The 17,329-nt window shown below is 45.5% G+C and overlaps 1 protein-coding gene across 6 annotated transcripts in view; it reads right to left on the bottom strand.

Moving 5' to 3' along the window:
• LOC112254787 (citron Rho-interacting kinase) overlaps positions 1-17,329 on the bottom strand; it is a 47,247-nt gene that overhangs the window by 18,478 nt on the left and 11,440 nt on the right. For 2 of the 6 annotated variants that reach the window (XM_024427638.2, XM_024427636.2), the window contains exons 8-24: positions 17,013-17,153; positions 16,761-16,886; positions 16,125-16,220; positions 15,749-15,865; positions 14,421-14,530; positions 14,044-14,218; positions 13,446-13,643; positions 13,150-13,203; positions 12,813-13,010; positions 7,018-7,211; positions 6,596-6,731; positions 6,309-6,413; positions 5,940-6,080; positions 5,497-5,604; positions 3,169-3,367; positions 1,666-1,830; positions 1,525-1,548 (exon numbers count right to left, since the gene is read on the bottom strand). In XM_024427638.2, coding sequence (XP_024283406.1) covers positions 1,525-1,548; positions 1,666-1,830; positions 3,169-3,367; positions 5,497-5,604; positions 5,940-6,080; positions 6,309-6,413; positions 6,596-6,731; positions 7,018-7,211; positions 12,813-13,010; positions 13,150-13,203; positions 13,446-13,643; positions 14,044-14,218; positions 14,421-14,530; positions 15,749-15,865; positions 16,125-16,220; positions 16,761-16,886; positions 17,013-17,153 — 2,287 coding nt within the window. The remainder of the gene's footprint in view (positions 1-1,524; positions 1,549-1,665; positions 1,831-3,168; positions 3,368-5,496; positions 5,605-5,939; positions 6,081-6,308; positions 6,414-6,595; positions 6,732-7,017; positions 7,212-12,812; positions 13,011-13,149; positions 13,204-13,445; positions 13,644-14,043; positions 14,219-14,420; positions 14,531-15,748; positions 15,866-16,124; positions 16,221-16,760; positions 16,887-17,012; positions 17,154-17,329) is intronic. The other 4 variants (XM_024427637.2, XM_024427639.2, XM_024427640.2 and 1 more) reach the window with 3 other exon arrangements.

Here is a 17,329-nt window from a genome sequence, read left to right on the forward strand (position 1 = left end):
ATTTAGATTAGTCATGAACATTTGATTTAGGCCTAATAAATAACATAATATGGTTGTCGACAAACACCTGGACCAGCAGGTCATGGCGAGTAGGGATCCAGCATTCATGTCATATTTGACTTTTTGTAGCAGGTTAGGAGAATTTACGCAGCAGGTTAGGAGAAATAATGTAGCAGACTATGATAATTAGGTTAAGGTTAGTTAAAGGGTTAGGGTTAGCTAAAATGTACACACAAAAAAAAACCTTTTGATGTTTGCTTAACAAAGGCAGGACCCTTCTAGCCATGACCGGGTCGGCCAGTCACACTCCCGCTGCAGTTCAGCACCACAACAGTGGAAAGAGATATTATCAAACTGATGTTCGACAATCAAATTCGATATGTAAATAAACAAAATTTGTTAAGGCTGGTTCATTGAGAGAAAGCTTATTTTACAATGCTCCTGTGAAACGAGGCCCCCACCATGCCTTTTTCAAGGTCAGAAAATATCTCCCTCTTAACAGTTCTTATGGATGATGTTAATGTTATGCTTATTGTCATTTGAATTATCGCGGGTCGTGACTTGTGTAATATACGTGGCTTATTGATAACAACTCTGTGCCTGGTGACTTCAACTCTCCGATGTGAATAGTCGGCAACGACGTATTGTTTCCAAATGTTACTGAATAAGCTCAACTGAAGTGCACCAATTGCGCATGATACACATCATTACTCTAGTCTATCAATCCATTCCAATCTTGATACTATTAACATGCATTGCCGGCCCAAAACCTAATATACTACATGACACAGAGGCGGCATATGTTGATCTTGCTTAGGGTGGCAGTAGAACTTCTAGGATCGGGCCTGACGAATACAAGAATTTGCCTCTAATTTACTTGCGTTTGCGGCAGACGATGGCCTGCTCAAAGTGAGCCGCTGCTGTTGGGAAGTCAAAACTGTCCAACTCCTTGGAGCACCCTGCGATGCGCATCAGCCTCGTTACTTTGTCCTCAAGAAGGTGTGATCTTGAGGCAGTCTTTACTCTGTTTTGGAGAAAAAATCCCCTCACACTAGAAACATGGAAAATCAACACAATCTTCGTAAATGTTTCCCAGTACATTTAGCTGAAGTCCCTTATCAGGACCTTGTGTCTTTTGTGTGAGTAAAAATAGAAACTCACACCAGACACTCATTTCCAAACAGCTTGATGATTTATTGGCCTATGAAGCATATTTGCCTTTGAAGTTGGAGCCCATCTACTGGTATTTCCATCAATTAATAAAAAGCATTCATTTGCAATGGATTTTTTTTTAGGACAATTTGGCTGGCAACAATTTTATATATTTGCTTTAAAAAAAATGTTGGGGCTAAAAGACAGCATTTACCGGCTAATGGAAACACTGCATCACATGCACCTCAGATGCAGGCTACCGTTGTAAATGTGCCCCATGAACCAGTTGCAGCGAGGAGATGAACACAAGCACAAGGAGTTGGAAGATGGTGACCTCTTCAAATAACATTTTCAAACTGGGAATACACTTACTTTCAAAAGTTACTCTTCGCTTCTCTGTGAGCAGAATAAGAGGGAGAAAAAAAGAGTTCTAAAAGTGGCTAGGTGACAGCAAAAGATAGCAAGGAGAGCAAGAAAATTAGAGCGAGAGAGAGCAGGGGCTGTAGGACTTACCCTCGGGCGTGGAGCTCTCCTTGCAGCGGGCAGAGCTGGATGGTGCCAGTAGAATGCTGGGGTTGGGCTGGAGCTCAGGGGACTTGACGATGGCTGACATGAGTATCTGCTGGCGCGCAAAGGCAGGCGTGGCCGGAGCATGCTCTGAGGCTTTGAAATGGGCCGCTGGGGTGGAAAGGGTAATACCTAATCAGTTGTACAACAATGTGTTCAAAGGAAATGGGTCTTCTGCATTTAACCCAACCCCTCTGAATCAGAGAAGTGCGGAGGGCTGCCTTAATCGACATCCACGGCGCCCGGGGAACATTGGGTTAACTGCCTTGCTCAGGGGCAGAACGACAAATGTTTACCATGTCAGTCCAGGGGTTCGATGTTTGGCTCTTCCTGTTTGGCCCTGTCCGGGGGTGTCCTCGGATGGGTCCACAGTGTCTCCTGACCCCTCCTGTCTCAGCCTCCAGTATTTATGCTGCAGTAGTTTATGTGTCGGGGGGCTAGGGTCAGTTTGTTATATCTGGAGTACTTCTCCTGTCCTATTCGGTGTCCTGTGTGAATCTAAGTGTGCGTTCTCTAATTCTCTCCTTCTCTCTCTCGGAGGACCTGAGCCCTAGGACCATGCCCCAGGACTTCCTGACATGATGACTCCTTGCTGTCCCCAGTCCATCTGACCGTGCTGCTGCTCCAGTTTCAACTGTTCTGCCTTATTATTATACGACCATGCTGGTCATTTATGAACATTTGAACATCTTGGCCATGTTCTGTTATAATCTCCACCCGGCACAGCCAGAAGAGGACTGGCCACCCCACATAGCCTGGTTCCTCTCTAGGTTTCTTCCTAGGTTTTGGCCTTTCTAGGGAGTTTTTCCTATCCACCGTGCTTCTACACCTGCATTGCTTGCTGTTTGGGGTTTTAGGCTGGGTTTCTGTACAGCACTTTGAGATATCAGCTGATGTACGAAGGGCTATATAAATAAATTTGATTTGATTTGATCCAGCAACCTTTCGGTTACGGGCCCAACACTCCTACCCGCCAGGCTACCCGCCACCCCCAGGGATGAAGGCAGGGGAAACGTTAGCCTTTGGGTACATATCTGGTACACTTCGACACACCAGAAATGTTGCTTCATGTCCCCATCATCAATATACAATGACCATGTTCAAATACTTCAAAAACGTATTTTCACTTCCCTGAATTAAGACATCTTTCCACTGGACTGCTCTCCCCAATATTATGTTAGATCAGTGAGAAGTTCAACGAAAGGACAGGATACAGTCCAGGATTTGAACCAAACACTATGACAACCATCAGGGCATATATTCACAAACAACTCACAGTAAGAGTGCTAATCTAGGATCAGTTTAGCCTTTTAGATCATAATGAATAATATAGCATGGACAGGGGGGAATCTGATCCTAGATTAGCACTCCTGCTCTGAGAGGCTTTATGAATATGGGTCTAGATCCTGCAAAGATCCTGCAATAGGTTGTTGGCGACACCACTCTTACCCTCTTCTCTTAGTGATCTCAGCTCTATCCTCATCTTCTGCAGAGCCTCCTCCAGGTCTGAGCAACGTGTCCTCTCCTTCTCCAGGGCCAGCTTCATGTCACTGTACTGCATGGGCAGCGCCGGCTGAGCCTGGGCCCCAGATCCCCCAGCTCCGTTCCCATTGGGCCCCAGCTCCTCACGACGACGCCCAAAGATACCCTGGCAGGAGAAAGAGAGGGTTAGACAGAGCTTCAGAAAGAGTTAGCATCACTCTCACACATAGTAACATTACAATGTATTGTCTCTGTTTTCATTCTCATTGACATAACTTACTTTTTATTTTTTACATTTGAGTCATTTAGCAGTTGCTCTTATCCAGAGTGACCTACAGTAGTGAGTGCATACATGTTAAGATGTGTTCCTACTGGTCCCCCATGGGAATCGAACACACAACCCTGGCATTGCAAGTGCCAAGTACCAGGCCAGCTAAGGTAACTGAGCTAAATGACTACCACCCCGTAGCACTCACTTCCGTCATCATGAAGTGCTTTGAGAGACTAGTCAAGGACCATATCACCTCCACCCTAGACCCACTCCAATTTGCTTACCGCCCAAATAGGTCCACAGACAATGCAATCTCAACCACACTGCACACTGCCCTAACCCATCTGGACAAGAGGAATACCTATGCAATCTCAACCACACTGCACACTGCCCTAACCCATCTGGACAAGAGGAATACTTATGTGAGAATGCTGTTCATCGACTACAGCTCAGCATTTAACACCATAGTACCCTCCAAACTCGTCATCAAGCTCGAGACCCAGGGTCTCGACCCCGCCCTGTGCAACTGGGTACTGGACTTCCTGACGGGCCGCCCCCAGGTGGTGAGGGTAGGTAACAACATCTCCACCCCGCTGATCCTCAACACTGGGGCCCCACAAGGTTGCGTTCTGAGCCCTCTCCTGTACTCCCTGTTCACGCACGCCTCCAACTCAATCATCAAGTTTGCGGACGACACAACAGTGGTAGGCTTGATTACCAACAACGACGAGACGGCTTACAGGGAGGAGGTGAGGGCCCTCGGAGTGTGGTGTCAGGAAAATAACCTCACAATCAACGTCAACAAAACTAAGGAGATGATTGTGAACTTCAGGAAACAGCAGAGGGAACACCCCCCTATCCACATCGATGGAACAGTAATGGAGAGGGTAGTAAGTTTTAAGTTCCTCGGCGTACACATCACAGACAAACTGAATTGGTCCACCCACGCAGACAGCATCGTGAAGAAGGCACAGCAGCGCCTCTTCAACCTCAGGAGGCTGAAGAAATTCGGCTTGTCACCAAAAGCACTCACAAACTTCTACAGATGCACAATCGAGAGCATCCTGTCGGGCTGTATCACCGCCTGGTACGGCAACTGCTCCGCCCACGACCGTAAGGCTCTCCAGAGGGTAGTGAGGTCTGCACAACACATCACCGGGGCAAACTACCTGCCCTCCAGGACACCTACACCACCCGATGTCACAGGAAGGCCATAAAGATCATCAAGGACAACAACCACCCGAGCCACTGCCTGTTCACCTCGCTATCATCCAGAAGGCGAGGTCAGTACAGGTGCATCAAAGCTGGGACCGAGAGACTGAAAAACAGCTTCTATCTCAAGGCCATCAGACTGTTAAACAGCCACCACTAACATTGAGTGGCTGCTGCCAACACACTGACTTTAATAATGGGAATTGATGGGAATTGATGTAAAATATATCACTAGCCACTTTAAACAAGGCTACTTAATATAATGTTTACATACCCTACATTATTTATCGCATATGTATACGTATATACTGTACTCTATATCATCTACTGCATCTTTATGTAATACATGTATCACTAGCCACTTTAAACTATGCCACTTTGTTTACATACTTATCTCATATGTATATACCGTACTCGATACCATCTACTGTATCTTGCCTATGTACCATCACTCATTCATATATCTTTATGTACATATTCTTTATCCCTTTACACCTGTGTGTATAAGGTAGTAGTTTTGGAATTGTTAGCTAGATTACTCGTTGGTTATTACTGCATTGTCGGAACTAGAAGCACAAGCATTTCACTACACTCGCATTAACATCTGCTAATATGATAGCAGCTGGTGAGGACTCACCATGTGTATGTGACAAATAAAATTTGATTTGATTTGATGCTCTACCAACTGAGCTACACAGGACCACGATAAATGAAAAAGCTGTGTGTAGTGAGTGACCTCTCGAAGAAAAATAAATATCTGCTTCTATACAGACACTGCCATTTACCACATTTCCAGCACTAAGTTCTTTCACCTTCTTTTTCTTGGTGGGCAGGTCCATTTTGGCCTGTAGAAAGTCAATCAGTTTGGTCTGCTGAGAAATGGTGCCCTCCATCTTGACTTTCTCATGAGAATAGACAGCCTGTGTGTGGTGGGAGAGGAGCAACATCTCAGAATCAGCCTCAATATAAGAGTACCAGCTAACAACTCAAACTGAACTAGCTGTAGCAGCTGCGTTCCAGCAACTATGGTGGATGTGTGCGTAATCTGGGTCATATTCATTTGGGAACACAACAGAAAACTTTTCAAAGTGTTTTGCCACAGAAAACGAAAGTGAGCGTTTCTTATTGGATAAGACCACGTAGTCCTTCCCTGTTTCAGTACGTTCGGTGCCTAATGAATACCTCCCAGACCAGGCCAGTACAGCTCAGCTTCGCAGTGTAATAACAGTCTATGTGGAAGTGGGCGTAATGTCACCTGAATGTTCTCCAGCTGGTACTCCAGGTCAGTCCTCTCAGTCTTCAGCAGGTCAGTCTGGTCCAGAGCATCCTGCAGGCCCTGGGTCAGACGGAAGATGTGGCTCTTCTGTAGGTCCATCTGCTGCTGCAGCTTGCCTTGCTGTGGTGGGCAGATCACCACACAAACACACATCATTCCAAGACAAGCTAAAAGCTATTTTGTTAACTCTTTATTTTACAGTCCTATCTCAATGGGGCTCGTCTTCACAAAATGTTTCAGAGTACAAGTGATCTAGGATCATCAGCCCCCGTATGTCCATGTCACCTTATTCATTATGATTTAAAAGGCTAAACTTATCCTAGATGAGCATTATGGGGTACTTTCTACCTCATCCATTAGCCTCTGCTTCAGCTCCCTCTCTGTCTCCAGTTTCTGCTGCAGGGTGCGGGCGTTCATCTCCAGCATGGCGTGCTTCTTCTCCAGGTCATTCAGCTGACAATAAACATTCAGATTCAAAATGTGTGTAAAATAATCATAATAATATAACATGCCATTTAGCAGACATTTTTATCCAAGTGCCTTACATTGCATATTTATTTTTGTATATTTGACCCCAACAGGAATCAAACCAACAAACCTGCCGCTGCTAGTGTCACGCTCTACACAAGACTCACCGTATCAGAGAGACTCTCAGCCTTCAGTCTCTGTTCTTTCAGAGCTTGCTGCAGAGACACGATCTCTGCCTTGTGCTCCCTGACCGCTAGCTCCACTGCCTGGCGAGACTCGGTACTGCGCTGGTCTGCACGCAGCCTGAGCACACAAACATAAAATTCACCGTGTGTGCACAGCTGTGTGTTGGTAGGAAGCTATGTTTGTATGATTAGTCTGTGAGATGGCAGTGTGTGTTTTGTGTGCTGGCCTTTGTGAATGTCAATATGACATGAGCACGTGTGTATGTACTATGTATGGGTGTCTGTATGTATGATGGTATGGGTGTGTATGACACGTGAATTTGTGTACATATTAACGCTTGTGCGTATAATGCCTGCTCATGTTACGTGTGTGTATGATACCCGGCGTGCGTGTGTGTATCTGCCTGTTCTGCTTCTCGTTGTCAATCAGGCGCTGCATGTCTCGGGTCCTCCTCTCGGCCTGATTCTTCTCGTCCTCCAGGGCTCCCCTCCAGGCCTCCCACTGTCTCTCCTTCTCCAGCAGCTCATCATTCAGACTCTCCAGCTCCACAACCTGTTCCTCCAGCATGCTGCATGTCGTCTTCAGAGTCTCAATGTTCTACAGGCACACAAGTCACTTGTTTTATTTTGTTTTTATGTAACTAGGTATGCCTTTATGTAACCAGGTAAATCATTGAGAACACAATCTCTTTCGCAATAACGACCTGATTTACTTGTCGCTTCCTATGCTGAGTCTGTATACATCTCAAGCCCAGCTAGGGCTGGGCGGCATACCGTTAATTACTATATACCGGTATTGATGCATGGACCGGTTTGGGTTGTTACTTTACCTTCTATAACGGTTCAATTAAGGTTGTCCCGTTGGGTTGCAAACACCCGGCGTTGAAACAGGTTATGTCATTTCGGCGACAGGTGTTTATGTTTTTGGACTCACCGGAGCAGACTTTAGAGTTATCGTTTAAAATCAAGTATGACAATAGAATGTATATGACTTATGCTAGTACGGGTAGTCAACTGTGTTTTGAGTGTGGGGATGTTGGTCATAAGCGACATGCTTGCCCGAAAAGGGAGAAGGCAGAGGGAGGGGAGCAGGTGGTCATCGTAACGACTGGGCCCACTGATGTAGGGAGAGGTGGACTGACAGAGGTAGAGCAGCCACAAGCACCTGTTGTTGAGGAACAAGTTCTCCGTGTTGAGGGCACGGAGTTGCAACTTGTATTAGCGGGAAATGTTATGCAGCAGAAAAGTATTGTTGTAGAAGGTAAGGATGTATCTGAAGAGCCAGTTCCTCAGACTGGTGAGCAGGTGCCCAGTACGAGTGCTAGGGTAAAGGAGGGGGTTCTTGTGGTGCTAGGCTCCCAGGTAGTGGAGGAGATGCCCACTGTGAGTAATGGGGTACAGGAGGGGGTTCATGTGGAGCTAGGCTCCCAGGTAGTGGAGGAGATGCCATCTACGAGTAATGAGGTTCAGGTGGGGCTAGTCTCCCAGGTAGTGGAGGAGATGCCTGGTACAAGTGATGGGGTGCAAGTGGGGAGTGTTGAAAGGGATGTGGTAGAGGGGAGTCAGTTGTCTGTGGCCTCAGCTGAGGAGGATCAGGAGAAGGATATGGACATCTCGTTTGATATGATAGCAGCTGGTGAGGACTCAATTTACGATCTAGAGAAGGTAAATGGTTTTCTGGATCAGACTTTTGGGAAATCTGTCAAATTGGCAGATTATTTTGATGTTGATAAGTTTGTGAGGTCAGCTGTGATGTTACAGAAGACGGTGGGGTTAGACCAATTGAGTGAGAAGAAGCGGTTTCGCTTGAGGAAATTTGTTACTGCTGTTGCAGCAGCAAAAGGTGGTAGGAAACGTGGTCAGGTTAATAAGAGAAGATTAAAACAATGATGATGATCATGCTTCATAGGGTGTCTTTTCTCTGGTTTCTCTGTGGTTTCTTCTGCTTTTCTTTTCTCTTTTCTATATGGAGGTACTAAGGGTAGGTCTCTCAATATTAATGGGGAAGGGACAGGAATAAGAGGGCTTTGGTATTAGAAGTAATAAAACAGAAAAGGCTTAATTAATGTAGTTTTCCTACAGGAGACACATAGTGATGAGGAAAATGACGTTGACTGGGGTTATTTGGTGGGAGGGGAAGCATATACTCAGTCATGGTACTAATTTCAGTGCTGGGGTGGTAATCTTGTTTTCCTCAGATTTAGGGGGGACTGTGGTATCTACAACAGAGATTGTCAAGGGTCGAGTTTTATTGGTCAAGGTGGATGTTATGTTTTTTTTTTTAATGTTTTATGTTTATGCTCCTAATGAGGGTACAGAGCGTATTGCTGTATTTGATCAAATAAAGGAAACCTTAAGACAGTGTGATCAAGAGGGGTGTATGGTTTTAGGGGGTGACTGGAACTGTACAGTGGATTTTACTGTTGATCGCACCGCTGAAGAACCTCACCTGCGGTCAGCCACTTGCCTGTCTGGCCAATTAACTGAGTTTGAGCTTTCTGATGTGTGCAGAGTAAGGAATGCAAAAGTTAGGCAGTACATATGGCTAAAAGGTTGTATGTATCTGAGCAATACTGTAGTAGGGTTGGAAAGTGTGCCATTACTCCTGTGGGTTTCTCTGATCATCATATTGTTACTGTTGATATTCACTCGTCCTGTCCACGAAGGCCATCTCCTTACTGGTATTTTAATGTTAAATTGTTACATGATGTCATGTTTTGTGAAAGGTTTTTGTTGTTTTGGGAAAAATGGAGGGTTACAAAAGGGAATTTTGAGTCCTTGAGACAATGGTGGGAGGTTGGGAAGGCCCAAATACGAGTATTTTGTCAACATTATACTGCTCTGTCTCAAATTGAAGTTAAAGAGACTATCAAAGCCCTTGAACAAGTCTACTGAATTGAAGCTGCTCACTCAGAACGACCCTGGACTAGTCATGAACTTACAGGACAAGAGACATAAACTGAGGTTGTTTCTGCATGAAAGAGTGAAGGGTGCCTTGATTAGGTCTCGTTTCGCTTCCCTCAAGGATATGGATGCTCCTAGCGCTTTAAAAAAAAACCTAGGACAGTCGACATTGCAACGTAAACAGATGGTCTGCCTTCGTCTCCCTGATGGGAAGGTGACCACGGATGACAGTGAAATGCGAGGATTGTGACTCTCTGTGTACTGAACAACTGTTACACGGTCTTCCTGAATTGGGACCTGAGCAGAGAGTCGCATTGGACTCATTGACATTACACTGCAAGAGCTGTCCAAAGCAGTTATGCAGCAGGCCGAGGCCCTGGCATCGATGGTTTAACATCTGAGTTTTATAAGCACTTTTGGGGGTCTATTGGGGAGGATTTTTATGAAGTGGTGTGTGAATCCTTTCATGAGGGTTCTCTTCCTGTATCCTGTCAACGTGCGATGCTTTCACTGTTGCCAAAAAAGGGGGATTTGCCGCTCATAAAAAATTGGAAAACTGTTGCTTTGCTGTGCGCAGAATACAAAATTGTTTCTAAATGTCTCTCAAACAGGTTGAAAGAGTATCTGGGATTGTTGGTCCACAAGGAGCAGTCCTACTCTGTACCTGATCGCTCTATCGTTGATAACTTGTTTCTGATAAGAGATGTTTCAGACATTTGTAAACTGTCTGATGTAAATGTGGGTTTACTTTCTTTGGATCAGGAGAAGGCTTTTGATCGTGTGGACCACCAGTACTTTATAACGATGAAAGCCTTTGGGTTTGGGGATGTTATTTTGTCTTGGATGAATTTACTGTATGCTGGGGCCTCGTGTATGGTGAAAGTGGGGGGTGGTTTGAGTTGACCCATCCCTGTCCTTAAGGGGCATCAGGCAGGGATGCCCAATTTCAGGGCAGTTATATAGTCTGGCGATTGAACTAATGCTTTGTTTTTTAAGAACGAAGCTTACTGGTTTCTCTGTGCCAGGTGTAATGAAGGGTCCGACTATAGCACTGTCTGCATATGCAGATGACGTGACAGTTTTTATTACAGGGGGTGAAGATGTTAAGGTTCTCTCAAACGCTTTAAAGGTGTATGAAGGGGCCTCCTCAGCTAGAGTCAATTGGGGAAAGTGTGAAGCGCTGTGGGCAGGTCAGCTTCAGACGGGGTCCGCTCCACAATTACCAGGGGGGCTTCAGTGGGGCAGAGATGGGATGAAGACTTTGTTTTTTTTTCTAGGCTCTGATGTCTGGTTGCTGCCCCAGCTGTCTTATAGGGGAAGGGTACTGGTAGCTAATAATCTTGCTGCCTCTACCCTGTGGCACAGACTAATGATTTTGCAGCCACCAAAGGGTCTGATACAAGAGCTTCAGAGGACCCTTGTCAATTTCTTCTGGTCTGGACAACACTGGATTAAAGCTGCAGCCCTGTACCTGCCACTGCACGAGGGTGGGCAAGGATTGGTGAACATTTCCTCTAGGATCATGGCTTTCCGGCTTCATGCAGCCCAGAGACTGTTGTGACGGTTAAAGCTGGGTCGACACAGCATACACACTGATGAGGAGAGCGGGCTGTTTGGGCTTAGACAAGCACATTTTCCTCTTAAAGCTGGAGGGGAGTGAGTTGCCTGGCCTGACTCCATTTTATCAGTCTGTTATGCAGGCTTAGAGGGTTCTTGTCAAATCCCGTAAGGGATGTTGGTTTTTGAAGAGCCTCTTTTTTATAACACTGCCATCCAGTCCCGTGCTCTGGGTTCAGCCAGCCTGCGTTCATGCCTGTTAATCATGGGGTGTACCAAGCTGGGTCATCTGATGTGGAGCAGGAGCAGATCGTTGGAGATGCTGGGAGAAAGAGCAGGGATCCGATCATCTCGCCTACTGAGGAAGGTCGTCGCTGAGGTCTGTGACTCCTTGCCAGTACTTCATCTGCAGTTTGTGACTGACACTTCCAAATCTGATCGGTGGAAGGAGGGTCTGGATTATATGTTCCCTGCACTGATTGTTAGTGCTGTGGTGGGGGCATTCGAGGAGGACGTGGGGACGCTGCTTGCCTTCCATACCCCGGAGCTGGGGGAGTTCAAGGAGGTGGGAAAGAAGGCCATGTACAGAATATGTATAAAGGTGTCCCATGCCTCTTCCCTGGAAGTGGTAAAATCGACGAGGTGGGCAGGTGTGCTTGGTCCAGGTGCCTCCCCAAAAGGATGTTGGCGATCATTATACAAACTGCCTATTGATAAGAGGACAGCTGACCTCCAATGGAGGATAATACATGGAGCCATAGCCACCAACATGCATCTGGTACACCTGGATCCTACTGTTGGGGAAGGGTGTCCATTCTGTGCTGAGTCTGAAACTCTGGCACATCTGTTTTTACATGTGTAACTATGGTTTTATATGAGTATTTATGTGTTGTGGGCTCCCCGACCCAATAAAGATGATTTAAAACTCTCTCTCTCTCTCGCTCTCTCTCTCGAGACCCACCCCTGTCACTCAAGGAGCGCATTTGTTGTTGCTTGACAACGAGACACTTTCAATCAGTCTGCATGGTCAATGCAGCACATGCAACAATGTTGTTTCCAATTTGATCTTATTATAAATCCACAAGTGTTCCATACTTACAATATTAGTTTGTGAGCAAACGTAGCTAGCTAATACGGAACATCACTTTGGTTCCTACCCTATCACAATAACTCGTCCATGGCATTTTCATTCATTCATATGTCAAGCAACACTGTATTCAAAGTGCCCACTATTATTTATATTCTAACTATATAATTATAATAAACATTCTATTTCCATGATTCCAAAAGTTCACCCAAGTGTTTTGATCTAAATCGCAATTGCAACATTTGGTTAAAAATAAGGCCTAGTATTTTTGCCCATATCGTGGCAGTGTGGAAATGATCTCAAATGAGTGCAGGAAATGCAGAAATGTATGGAAATGCAGGAAATTATTTCAGGTTGAAGTTGAATTGAACAGTATAAAACAATCAGAATGGAGAAAGACCCATTGAAATCACTTAGAATGTCTGTTGCCACCCTAGGGTCACGCACTACTCATAAAGTAAATTTAGAACTTTTGTTAAATCTAAAACATAAAATACTGTAAAAAATTTGAAAAATACCATGATATGATATTTTGGCCATATCTCCCAGCCCCAGGTACATCTGTTCTTCAGTCATTGAACGTAGTATCACAAACATTCAACAAACATTCAGGAAGTTAGAAAGAACAAATGATGAGCAAACGTCTGTCACCTGTTTCTGGTTGTTGAGGTGCATCTCTCGGTCGGCCACCTCACGGCGGAGGCAGTCCACGTCCTGCCCCAGCTGCAGGCGGTCGTCCGTCTCGTCCGTGGCCTCATCCAGCTGCTTGGATAGGTAAAAGTTCTGTCGGTTCAGCTCGGCGTTCTCCTGGCTCAGCTGGGTCAGCTGCTCCTCTAGGTCTGTTATCACCTGATGCGGGGGGGAAACACACACAACTGAACAGAATTCAATAAGTAGTAGTGTTTCATTGCTTTGCTTGAACGCACAAAAAAGTCAACATGCTATACCACCATTTCCTGCGTTTAGAATTTGTTGGAATTCCACTTACTGAGCAACTGTCTCTCAGGGCATCAAACTTGCGTTGGATTTCATCTCTGTGAGCCTGAAAAAACAAAAAGGATTATGGGTGCGATTCCTGGGGCCACCCGCGACTGAAATGTACTCACACATGACTAAGTCGCTTTGGATAAAAGCATCTGCTAAATGGCATATATTATTATGTATTATTATTCTTGACCTCTGGTGTGATTTACATGAGGCAGGTTGGTTGTGTATGTGCGTGTACGGCTGTGCAGGTTGACTTGTCTGGTTGTCCTGCCAACGTCCTCTCATATCCTCTCCTACCCTGAGGGCGGTGATCTCCTCCTCGGCCTCGGCGGTGGTGTCCTCCAGCTCTGTCTTGGCCTGCTGCAGCTGGTTCTCCAGGGCATGGCGTGCTGCTTGCAGCCCACTGATCTGGGACTCCCGCTCCTGCAACGACAATGTCAGCTCCGTCACCTGACGCTTGATCTCCAGCTTCTGCTCATCGTGCTCCAGGCCCATCTAGAACACCAAAGGTTAAAGGGTCAGAGGTTAAAGGGTCATCATTTTACTTTGTTTTTTATAAAACATGGGTGTGGGTCTAATCAGGTATTAATTGTTTCTTTGAGGTGATGTATCACTTGAAACAGCAACTGAAGTTGCATACAAGTAGCTTTGTGTAAATGTCAGCCAAAGTCAACACTTTTAGGGCTGGTTTCTCAGACACTGATTAAGTCTGGTCCTGGCCTAGAAATCACTTTCAATGGAGATGTTCATGGTTTTTAGTCCAGGACTAGGCTTAATCAGTGTCTAGGAAACCAGCCAATAAAGTCTTATTGTTGCACCATACAAGTGGCCCCTTCTCCTTTCCTCTGGATCCTCTCCCATTTATCAAATTTCCCCTCTGGGGATCAACTCTGACCTCTCTGAGCCTGGTCTCCATCTCCAGCAGACGGCTCCTCTTGCTCAGCTCCTGCTGGTTCATCTTCTCAAGGTGCTCCTCCAGCTTGGCGTTCTGGGCCTCCAGCTTCCCCGCCTGGGACTCCAGATAGAACTTCTGCTGCCTCAGCTCCGAGATCATCTCCTCCTGGGCTTTCCTGCCACACACACACAGACAGAGAGAGAGAGAGAGAGAGAGAGAGAGAGAGAGAGAGAGACCATTGAGGTTTCAACCCAAAATGCATTGTTTGGGGGATGATAGTAAACTTATTTGGCATTATATGCAACTTTGGTTCTCTAAAGGGATGGCATGAGGGTTTAGTTGGGTGTGGAGTCCCAGTTGAAGGCCACCATACTCACAAATTTTTCTGGGTGTAGATGCTACTGTTAGCGGCTAGCTTGCTGGCCTCGGAGAGCTCGGCGATCCGTTGTTCCAGATTCTTCATCTTGGAGTCCATAGCGTTGATAGTCTGGAAAAAAAGGAAGTGCATCACACTTTGATGTAAATATTTGAAATAATATGTGAAATAAAAAACTAATTTAATGCATTTCTACCTTTCAATTTAAGGAAACATAAATTGAGAACTGTGCCAGGGCGGGTGTGAAAAATGTCACAAGGCAGCACTGTATCACAATAATTGAGACGTGTATGCAAAGTGATCCTATTTATTTATGAAGCCAAACGCTTTCATCACACACAAAAAAATCTGTTCATTGTTCATCACTTCCATCAAAACACTGACATTTGAAACTGTTTAAGAAATGGCAGAAGATTGTAGCCAGACCCATATATTCAGACTGGGACTAAATATAAAAGCCATATAAATTAAAGATATGGCTCTGATTGTAGCTGCCGTATTGAAACGCTAGAAGAATAGAATACATAGGCTAAAGCTACATTTAGGTGCAGGCCAGAGTCCCTTTCTGTCCATGTCAAATGTCGTCTGGCTCTGGTCCAAAATCCTATTAGCGGGAGCTAACTCAAGTCTATCACATTAATGAGATTACAGACTTAAATCAGGACTTTGCAGAGTGACCTGGTGTAACAGAATACTCTAAATTATCCCAGCCTTTAACCTCCACAAGATTCCCATTGACAAATTGAGAGTAGCGCCAAAGAAAACAAACAGAACTTAGCCCATAAATATGTCAGAGAATCTGTCCTCAAACAATCACAAGCTGTAGCAGAGATCTCTGAGGCTCCTGCCTACATGGCCCCTTTTATTCAGCTTGCTCACTTAAATTGGCTTGCTCCTGTTCTATAACATGCAGCTTATGATGCGTTTCATTCAATGTTCTCATCTCCACTTTTATCTACAGTCTCGCGACTGACCGACTTACACACAAGCGAATGAATTCATTAATGTTCACTTTGCACAGAATTTTCCTCTCCAAAATGCAAGCACTGTTGCACTACACAGTCCTGCACCTACTGTATGGACAATCAACACAGCTTTGTACAGAACATTTTTAAATAACTAGATTCAAAGTGCAGTCAGTTAAAAAGTGCAGAGTTCGCTAGTTAAAACTTTTTCGGCAGCGCCTTGTTTCATGTTGGTTTCTTAGCACTGTTTGATCACTGAATTGAACAGGAGAAATAAGGCTGGAGCAGAATTGATGAGATTGAGTTCTACTTCTTTCTCTGACAATGTATTATTTATATATATCTCTGTGAAAATGGTCCTTACTGCTTTCTGTTCACTTAGGAGCTTGCACTTCTCCCGGGCCTCTTCCTGGTGGTGGGCCCGTTTGAACTCCAAGCTCTCCTTGTCTGCCAGGTCCACCTTCATCTGGGCCTCAAGGACCTGGGTAGTGTTCAGCAGGGAGGAAAACTGAAACAGTGAATGCGGCGGTACTACCGGACCATGTCCAATAAGAACACAGATTTCTGTTTTTCAGTTGCAAACATTGTTTTGCCACGGTCTACCGTATTGAACATGACCCCTGGTTGAAGGGGATCAACAAAGCCAGGTGACCAGATAGCTGACTTGTCAACACTTTTCAATATAGAAAGACAGCCTGCTCATCATGCAGGTCGCAAGGATGACTGAAAGTCCACTCTACCTTAATTTTGTCCTCGTAGAGCTTCTCCTTCTGCACCAGGTGAGTCTCCATCCGCTGTGCTGTGGACTGGGTCTCCCTCAGGTTCTCCTCCAGCTCCTGCACCAGCAAACACACACAGCCATGAATATCCACAATGTACACAATAAAACAAGAAGAAACTACAAAATGAACCTAAAAGGAAACACAGTATGGATGATGAAAGCACAATCCACACTGTCACTAAGTCCATGACAGAGAAACTCGCTTGGAAGAGCTGTTTGTCCATGACACAGTGGTAGTGGTGGCCTTTCATGCTGGAGTGCAGCCCAGCCAGCGTGAATGTGTAAGGAAAGATGTCCCCTGTGTGAGTGGCGGATCTGTTGTGGCTTGTGACAGCAGGCGGGACATCCCAACAGAAAGAAATGTGTGTGTATGCGTGCCATGGGGCAGCAAGCAGGGTGTTCCCTGTGTGTGTGTGTGTGTGTGTGTGTGTGTGTGTGTGTGTGTGCATCCGACTGTGCATATGTATACGACTGTGTGTGTGTGTGTATGTGCCCACTCTACCCTGTGTTCTGAGATAAGGGGGTAAGGAAGAGAGGGATAGAGGAATGGAGGGGAGTCAGCATATTAAGAGGAACTTTATCCCTCATCTCTCACCAGGATCTTATCAGCCATCTGCTGGATCTGCTGGGATTTGGTCTGGATATCGTCCTTCAGCTTGTTCTCCCTCCGCTCCACCATCTCCAGACGCTTCACCTGGTTCTCCAGGGTCCTCTTACCCTCCTGCAGGACACACAATGTTCAAGTTCATAATAATACCCACAGGACAGTCAACGACACTGAAATACATGGATATTACAATGCAAACAATAAAACAAACAATCACAAATATGACTGTCTAGTCTGTACCTCGGTCTCTCTGAGACGTCGTCGGAGGGTGTCGCTGGGGTCGGCCTTGCTCCGCAGGCGCTCCAGCTCCCGCTCCAGACGTTCTTTAGCCTGCCGGATGTTCTGCAACAGCTCTGTGGCTTCTGTGCTGGCTTTCACCGCCTGGGGGTCAAGGGTCAAATGAAACAGCGTGTGGAGACAACAAAGCCCCTTAGGCTTCATTACTTTTTAATGTCAAGTTTTCCAACACACAGTGAGCAAAGGTCAATGCAAATAGATGGCTTTTTATTTTTGGATTTAATCTTTATTTAACTAGGCAAGTCAGTTAAGAACAAATT

The sequence above is a fragment of the Oncorhynchus tshawytscha genome, linkage group LG07 (genome assembly GCF_018296145.1).
Source record: "Oncorhynchus tshawytscha isolate Ot180627B linkage group LG07, Otsh_v2.0, whole genome shotgun sequence".
Lineage (NCBI taxonomy): Eukaryota > Metazoa > Chordata > Actinopteri > Salmoniformes > Salmonidae > Oncorhynchus > Oncorhynchus tshawytscha.